The sequence below is a fragment of the Colobus angolensis genome, unplaced genomic scaffold (assembly GCF_000951035.1).
Source record: "Colobus angolensis palliatus isolate OR3802 unplaced genomic scaffold, Cang.pa_1.0 Scaffold12, whole genome shotgun sequence".
Taxonomy (NCBI): Eukaryota; Metazoa; Chordata; class Mammalia; order Primates; family Cercopithecidae; genus Colobus; species Colobus angolensis.
The window spans coordinates 2,604,655-2,613,151 of NW_012113141.1; the positions used below are offsets into that span (position 1 = coordinate 2,604,655).

General features: G+C 50.4%; 1 protein-coding gene across 1 annotated transcript in view; it reads right to left on the minus strand.

The window, feature by feature from the left end:
* The window catches only part of TACR2 (tachykinin receptor 2), an 11,974-nt gene extending 4,180 nt beyond the window's left edge, over positions 1 to 7,794 (minus strand). Inside the window, exons 1-2 of the mRNA XM_011929498.1 lie at positions 6,815 to 7,794; positions 5,842 to 6,037 (exon numbers count right to left, since the gene is read on the minus strand). Coding sequence (XP_011784888.1) covers positions 5,842 to 6,037; positions 6,815 to 7,206 — 588 coding nt within the window. The 5' untranslated portion in view covers positions 7,207 to 7,794. The remainder of the gene's footprint in view (positions 1 to 5,841; positions 6,038 to 6,814) is intronic.
* Between the last annotated feature and the right edge of the window lie 703 nt (positions 7,795 to 8,497).

The window sequence follows — 8,497 nt, forward strand, 5'->3', positions numbered from 1 at the left end:
GATTTAAACAAAAATAAAGGGGACACTGGGTAGCCTCGGCAGCGGGAGGCCCGGGGACGACTCCGAAGTCGGCCAGTGCCTGGTCCTGGGACCCCGCGGGCACTGTGGAGCCGCCCCTCCGGGCCCACCCTGGGCGCCTTCCAGGGACTTGGTTTGATTTAAACAAAAATAAAGGGGACACTGGGTAGCCTGTGTGCCAGGAGACGGCTTCCCCTGCAAAAGGGACGCCAGCAGTAGCCCTGCGTCCTTCCACGTGATAGACACGTGTCAAAAAAAGGAAAAATGAGTGGAACAGATTAAAAAATAATTTGTTTACAATTTAAAATACCATTAAGCACAAAGGAGACAGTAAAATTATCCCACTCCCACCACTATTAACATTAACTATTAATATCTGGCATATTTTTCCAAGAATCATATGTATGAATAGTAGTCACCCCTGATGGGAGGAGTTTCACTTTCCCGGGTTTCAGTTACCCCTCTCAACCGCGGATCCGAAATAGGGATGGACAGTACAACAAGATATTTTGAGAGGGAGAGACCTCATTCACAGAAGTTTAATTACAGTATATTGTTATACTTGTTCTGTTTTATTAATAGTTATTGTTAATCTCTTACTGTGCCTAATTTATAAATTAAACTTTATCATAGATACGTTGAGAAAAAAAATCATAGTATTCATATATATAGAGAGAATTCAGTACTATCTGAAGTTTCAAGCATCCACTGGGGGTCTTGGAGTGTATCCTATAGTATAGCCACATATGTATATGTATGTGCATGTGTATATGTATATTTATATGTATGTGTATGTGTGTGTGTGTATGTGTATATATATGTGTATGTGTATATATATATAATCTGTATCTGTCTGGATGGATAGAATGACTGGTGTTAATAAGACTCTATCTGTACCAACATCGCTGTGGGGGGACGGGGCAGTGGAAAAGCGCCGTGTATCACATGCTGCTGTGTCATCTGCTTATGGTCATCAGCATTTGGCTGGGAACCTGTTTGTGTCAGCAAATGCCCTTTCATACCACCTTTGAGGAAGTGGTGCAGAGTACCATTGCATGGCTTCCTACCCTGTCCCCAGAGAAGACACTGGGTTGTGATGAGGCTTTTCATTTCCTTTTGGAAACAATGTAGGCCAGGCATGGTGGCTCATGCCTGTAATCCCCAAACTTTGGGAGACCAGGATGGGAGGATTGCTTGAGACCAGGAATTTGAGACCAGCTTTGGCAAGGTAGTGAGACCCTATCTCTATAAAAAATTTTAAAAAATTAGCCAGGCGTAGTGGGGCACACCTGTAATTCCAGCTACTCAGGAGGCTGAGGCAACAGGTTCACTTGAGCCCAGGAGATTGAGGCTGCAGTGAGCTATGATTGGACCACTGTACCCTAGCCTGGGCAATAGAGTGAGACCCTGTTGGAAAAAGAAAAAAAAAAGACAATGTCCCCAGTCCTCAGATCTCTGGTTTATGACGCTGCAACCTCTCTCTGATGAGCTGCACGCTGGGGACTGACTCCCAGGCAGGTCTGCAGTGGGAGCCTGTGGAGATAAAAGTGACTCCATTTTGGGTGCCCTCCCCCGTGTTGACTTCTGATGCCCTCCAGTCTTGTGAATGCCTTCTGATTTCTACTTTATTTAGTGTCCCTAGTGTAAGAACTTGTCAACCTTGATGTTACTCCACAAATCGTGGACTGTGACGCACATAAGTGTTCTTGCCTGTTCTGGAGGGCTGCCTTTCGTTGTCTTGCTGGAGCACGAATACCCTTTCCCTGTGGTATCTAAGCGTTGCGTCTGGGGAGTGAGAATGCAGAGCTCCACCTGTCTTGTGGCCACCCAAGATCCTGCTTCTGTCTGTAAATTCCCTCAATAAATCACCCAATACTGACAAACTGGATTTGTTCTGCCTCCTTCTTTGGGTCTCAGCTCCTTTGGCGTTTGGGGATCCCTTTCATGGAACAGAGTCCTTGGAACATTCCACCAAAGGGGCCTGAGACCCCTGGTCCTGTCATATGACTTTTTCTTTCTTACTGGGAGGACTGAGGTGTTCCCAAACCTCCTGCATCTACCTGCCACGTGCTGGCCTTGCTGGGCCCCTTTCTAGAGGTGCTGCCACCCCAAGGGAAGGGGACCCATGGTGAAACCACCTTTGTAAAATTATAATGGAGGAAATTATGACAGTGAAAGAAATCAGACCTAACCGACTCTGTCTTGCTCCTAACCCTTAAGCTGTCCTTGTTCATGCCTGGGCGTAGGCTGAACTATCTTTGGGAAGGAGTTCAGTTCATAATTTTACTCTGAAGCAAAATTGATAACAGCCCTTTCCTAAAAAGACCCCCTACTTGCTTGGGGTCCAATCTGCCTTTCCAGCACTAACAAATTAGCTACAAGAATATAAATTAATTTAGGGATCATACAGCCTCGGGCTCCAAGAGTTTGAACCTCCTCAAATTCCTGGGAGTAACATCACTATAGTAAAACCTAAGATGAGTGCTTGAGATATTTTCCAGACCCTGCACTCGTGGATCAGCTGACACTACCCAGGCCAGCAATCTGACTCAACCAGTTCTGCCATCACACCCAGGAACAGAAGACAGCAAGAAAACCTCACTTCAACACCATATGATTCCATCTCCAACCCGACCAATCAGCATTCTCCATTTGCCAATTCCCTACCTGCCAAATTATCTTTAAAAACTCTGATTCCTGAATGCGAAGGGAGACTGATTTGTTTTTGTTTTTGTTTGAGATGGAGTTTTGCTCTTGTTGCCCAGGCTGGAGTGCAGTGGCGGAGTCTGGGCTCACCACAACCTCCACCTCCCAGGTTCAAGTGATCCTCCTGCCTCAGCCTCCCAAGTAGCTGAGATTACAGGTGCCTGCCACCACACCCTGCTAATTTTTGTATTTTTAGTAGAGACAGGGTTTCTCCATGTTGGCCAGGCTAGTCTGGAACTCCTGACCACTGCCTTGGTCTCCCAAAGTGCTGGGATTACAGGCGTGAGCCACCGCGCCTGGCCTAATTTGAGTAAATTAAACTCTGGTCTCCTGCACAGCCGGCTCTGCGTGAATTACTCTTTCTCCACTGCAATTCCCCTGTCTTGATAAATCAGTTCTGTCTACGCAGCAGGCAAGGTGAACCCATTGGGTGATTATAATGGCTCCAGTCAATCTCTCTCCTAAAGTCTTGTGTTTAGAATTCTGCTTGGGTTCTTGTGCAAACATACCAATTGCAAGAGGTTCAGGCACTCCTAGACCCCCTGATCCTCAAGTAGGCTTTGGGTTGAGAACCCCAGTGTGGAGCAGGTAAGAGGGGAGGAGAGGCAATGAAGGCCAGGGCCCGTCACCTTACAGAGTGAGGATCAACAGGGCCCCCTGTCTCAGTGTCCAGATAGGGAAACTGAGGCCCAGAGAGGCACAGGAAGTCTGTGTCATATCAGTCTACAGATTTAATCATGACCCAATTTCCCCTTTTCTGAGGGTCAGCACTGTGGGAGTCAGAACAGGGCTCTTGTCCAGCCTCTTGTTTAAAGTATGATCTTAGGCAAGTCAGGGCTTTCCCTCAGCCTCAGTTTCCCCATCTGTAAAAGGAGGAGGAGGCCATCTCTAAGTCCTTCCTTAGCAGGAGCTACACTCCTCTGTTGCTTGCTCCCAGGATGTTGTGCAGGACAGGAATTCACCCTGGGCTAGGTCTCCATGCAGAAAGCAAAGGGAGAGAGTCCCGGGGGCCACCTTTTTTGTTTGTTTTGTTTTGTTTTGTTTTGAGATGGAGTTTCGCTCTTGTTGCCCAGGCTGGAGTGCAATGGTGTGATCTTGGCTCACTGCAACCTCCACCTCCCGGGTTCAAGCAATTCTCCTGCCTCAGCCTCCCAAGTAGCTGAGGATGGATCACCCGCCATCATGCCCGGCTAATTTTTATATTTTTAATAGAGATGGGGTTTCATCACACTGGCCGGGCTGGTCTTGAACTCCTGACCTCAGGTGATCTGCCCGCCTCGACCTCCCAAATGGAGTCTTTTTCTATTTTGATTTTGGGGGTGTGTGCATGTGTTCCTGGAGAGGGCATCTTTAATTTCATCAGATTCCTAATTACACAGTTACATGAGCCTATGGGGATGGAGCCCTCATACTAAATCTCTAAGTTAGACTCTCCCTCAAGAAAAACAATAACACATTCTCACACTTAAAACGAGGCTTTCCCCAAATCCTTTCGGAATTTTAAGTAACACCAAAGTATGGCTTTCCTAGCCCGCCCCTGCCCGCCTGTTTTTCCTGGTTGCCAGAATCCGGGTTGGAACTCGCTGTTCCCAGAGAGTTGGCACGCGCAGTGGTCCTGTATTAAGGTGGAGAAATACCGCCTCCAAGTGGCCGATGTCAATATGTTCTGCTCTCCACCCTTTCCTGAGCCAGAAATATATGGAAACTGCTCTCCGTGAGAGAGTGGGGGTGCAGGGAGAGATCAGAGACCCTGGGCAGTTCCCAGGAACGGCTTCTCAGAGGAACAAGTTCTCAGAGGAACGGCGCTTTCCCTAGCCCTGAAACCCACAAAAGCGGCCTTCTCCTGGCAGGTGCTCAGGACAGATGGAGACCAGGCAGGGAGGGTGTTGGAGGAGAGGTGTGTTGCCATGGCTACCTGGCAGCCCTCACCTCAGACCATGCACACCCTCATGCTTGGGGCAGCTGGGACTTTGTGGGAAGGATGTGTCACCTCCAGGTGTGTTTTCATGTGTCCCCTATTTAAACTACCACATGCTGGTTACCAGTTCTGTGCCAGGCATGGTGCTAAGGGCTTCACGTACACTATCCCATTGACACTCACAAAGCAAAGTACTACTATGAATCCTCATTTTAGAGAGAGAAAGCCAGAGGTTCAGAGGTTATGTGAGTGTGAGGCATCCCCGGGCCAGGCGGGAGCAGGCCACGTCTTGGGCCTGACTGACCCCAGAACCCCAGTCAGTTCTTTAGCCTCTACCAAGCAATGGCTGTGTGCCTGGGGACCCCGGAGACACAACGTGAGATCCTCAGAAACTGAGGCCAGAATGGAGAAAGGACTCACCCAGGGTCACTCAGCAGCTGGGCCATACCTGAGTCCCTCTAACCCCGCCCTCCCTGCCTCCAGCCTGTGATGCCCACCTCAGCAGCCTGAAAATGTCCCAGGCTTCATCATGGACGCTTTCTGCCTCAGTCTCCTGCCCCTTTGTGGCCTGAGCATATACAGAGTCCCCCCCAAACACATGCCTACACATGTCCCTAACGTGTGCGTGTGTGCACGCACATCTACAAACATGCCCACACACTTGCACATGCATACACAGGCAGAAGTGGGTGCCGCGTGTGCATGTGACATCTACAGTCACATACACGTGTGCATGCGTGCATATCCTTATCTAAGGATGCACAGGTGCATATTTGAGTAGCAGAGTGGTGAGGAGATTGGGCCCCAGGCAGGATTGCTTGCATTTGAATCCCTAGCTGGATTCAAATGACTAGCTGGATGTGAATTACTAGCTGTGTGGTTTTGGGCATGTTACTTAGTTTTTCAGTGCCTCAGTTTCTTCATCTAAAAAATTGTAATGATAATAATATAATATATACTCCATATTGTTAGGAGAATTAAATGGGTCAATATCTATAAAGTGCTAAGAACAGATCGGCTACATCGTCTGTGTTGCTTACTAAGCATACAGGTATATTTGCATAATCCCATGTACACTCACTCATGTGTACACCCATGCACACACACCACACATGCATGGACATGGATGTATGCACGTGCGTGTGCACACACGTGCACACGCACACACAATTGCCCTCCACAATCCCCCAGAGGCCTTACAGGAGGAGCGTCTTGCCCCCGCTGTCTTCTGGCCAGGCCACCACGCACTTGGTGGCACCCTGATCCATGATGACGGTGGAGTAGAAGCACTGGGGGGAGGCCAGGGCGAGAGCCACCAGCCAGATGCCAGCAATAACCGCCTTGGTGCCGGGGGCTGAAAGACGAGGCTGGAAGGGGTGGACAATGGCCATGTACCTGTGAGCAGAGGGCAGCATGAGTGGCAGGGGCCCTCCTGTTAGCCCAGCTCCCTTTCCCCTGTCTCCCTCTCTCCCAACCCAGGCCCACGCCCTCTAGCCCTTCCCCGCACTGCCGCCATCTGTCGATGTCATAGTCTCAGCCGACCTGCAGAGAGTCCGCTGGGCTAGTGACTTTCCCGCAGCCACACAGCACACCGATGCCTTGGAACCCCAGCCCAGGTACCCCGGCCCACCATTTCCCTCTGGGCACAGACATGCCCTTGGACGGCCACAAGAAAGCCACACTGGAAGCCCATCTCAGGGCAAGACCGAGCATCCAACATTAGCCTGAAGCTCAGCCCTGAGTAGCGTTGGGAAAATAATTGGCCCTATTAGATTGTAATTGCAAGCATTCTTAACATTCTCCCCTTGTATAATCGATCTGAAATAATAAAAAAACAGTATAAGACATTTCTTTGGAGTGAAAGAAAGACAACAAAACAAAGAACACTTTAGAAGATCGCTAAAACATCGCCCATTTCCCCTACAGACTTGAACAACCAGTCTAGTGCATCTAGTGCAAAGTCCTTCTTTGTGTCTAACCCTCAGTCTACCTTCTTCAGCTCCACAGTCCCCCTGCCTTCCAGATTCATAGTTTTAGACTATGACCAGATTTGGGAGGCCATTCCCTTGGTTCTACCCAACCGTGCTGTGTGACCACAGGCATGTCAACACCCTTGTCTGAGCCCCAGCTCAGTGAGGAGGCTCCCCCCAGCTTCCCCAAGGCCCCTCTTGCCTGTCAGCAGCAATGGCAGTCATGGAATAGATGCTGACAAACATGGCTGTGATGGGGAAGAGGTTCTGGAAGTAGCAGAAGGCACGGCCAAAGTACCAGATGTTGTGGCTGGCATAGACAAAGTTGAAGGTTGCATTGAAGGCAGCCATGCAGAGGTCGGCCAGCGCCAGATTGACAATGAAGTAGTTGGTGACTGTGCGCATCCTCTGGTGGGCCAGGATGATCCAGATGACGATGGCATTGCCCGTCACGGCCACCAGCACCAGGGCCAGGTAGGCTGTGGCCCACAGTGCCAGCTGCCAGCCGGGCATGGAGAAGGCTGTGGTGCCCGTGGTGTTGCTGTCAGGGCCAGATGAAATATTGGCTTCAGTCACAATGTCACAGGTCCCCATGGCTGCTTCTGGGTCTGGAGCAAAGGGCCTGGCTCCTCGGCTCCTCCCGGATTTGCTATGGAAGAGAACTCCCCTTCAGAGCATGGGTATATGGGGGCAGGGGGAGGAGCAGATGCCAAGCATGGTGGCACATCAGGAGAGCCTGGGACCACTCCTAGGTCTCAGGCAAAGATGAGTTGCGCTGAGCGCAAAGCCCAGTCCAGAACCATTGTTATTTCCGATTCCATCCTGCTGGCCAGACTTCTCGAATATCTCGTAGAAATACAGAATTCAAATCACAGCGTCAGAGCAGAAAACATCCTTATAAGTCAACCCCTTTGCTGAAGAGATGGAAGACGGAGATTCCAAGAGGGTACGGGACCAGCCCAGGTCACTCAGGACGTTGGTGACAAGTTAGGGTTCGAACCCAGGTTTCTCGTCACAGAATCCAGGAAACCTCCTGGATCAGAGGAATGCACAGCGGGAGTCTTTGGAGCCCACAGGTCAATGGCGCAGCAGCCTCTCTCCAGGCTTTGGGGTGTGAGCCGGGCTGGGGGCTGGGTGCTCAGGACTCTTCTAGCTGCCAGCCCTCACCGCAGCTTCCCTGCCTTTCTCTGGGGCAGGGCCGGCAGGGGGCCTTGGCGGAGGTACTGCCTGCTCACGAGGTGGGGCTTTGGCTCCACCACTGGCCCCACCCCCTGCTTGGCCTTGTCTCTTGAAAGATTTAGGACTAGCTGCCAAGGCAGGGAGAGACCTGGGGGAGATGGGGCTGGCACGGAGGGCCCAGCTCTCGGCGGGTGTTGACTTTCACCCCAGGACAGGAGCTACGTTTAAAGAGTGATTCTGAACAGAGAAGGAGTTTGAGCCTGGTTTGATGACTCCAGGCAAGTCTCTTAACCTTTCCGAGCTCTGTCTACCCCATCTGAAAAATATAGCAAAAAATGGTGTGCATCTCACAGTACATTTGTGAATTTTAAATGAGATAATGTGCACAAAGTCTATTCAGCACAGGGGTTGGTACATAAAAACTATGATTGGAGTTTCTGGTCCCAAGGGAGGACCCCACAGCTCTGGGCGCTCTAGGAGGAGAAGCCAGAACCCGGAGCAGTTCCAGCGAGTTCCCAGGTGATACTGATGCTGCTGGAGCCAGCACCTCACTTTGAGAACCGCTGTCTTAGGACAAAGTCAGGGCTCTTCCAGGAACCACAGCAAAGCTGGAGTTTTAATCCCTGAGAAGCTGCTCTAGGTTTGCCCCAAGAGACCTGCTCCTGGTCATTGGCTGTGTGCACGTGTGTGAAGCTGTGAAGATGTT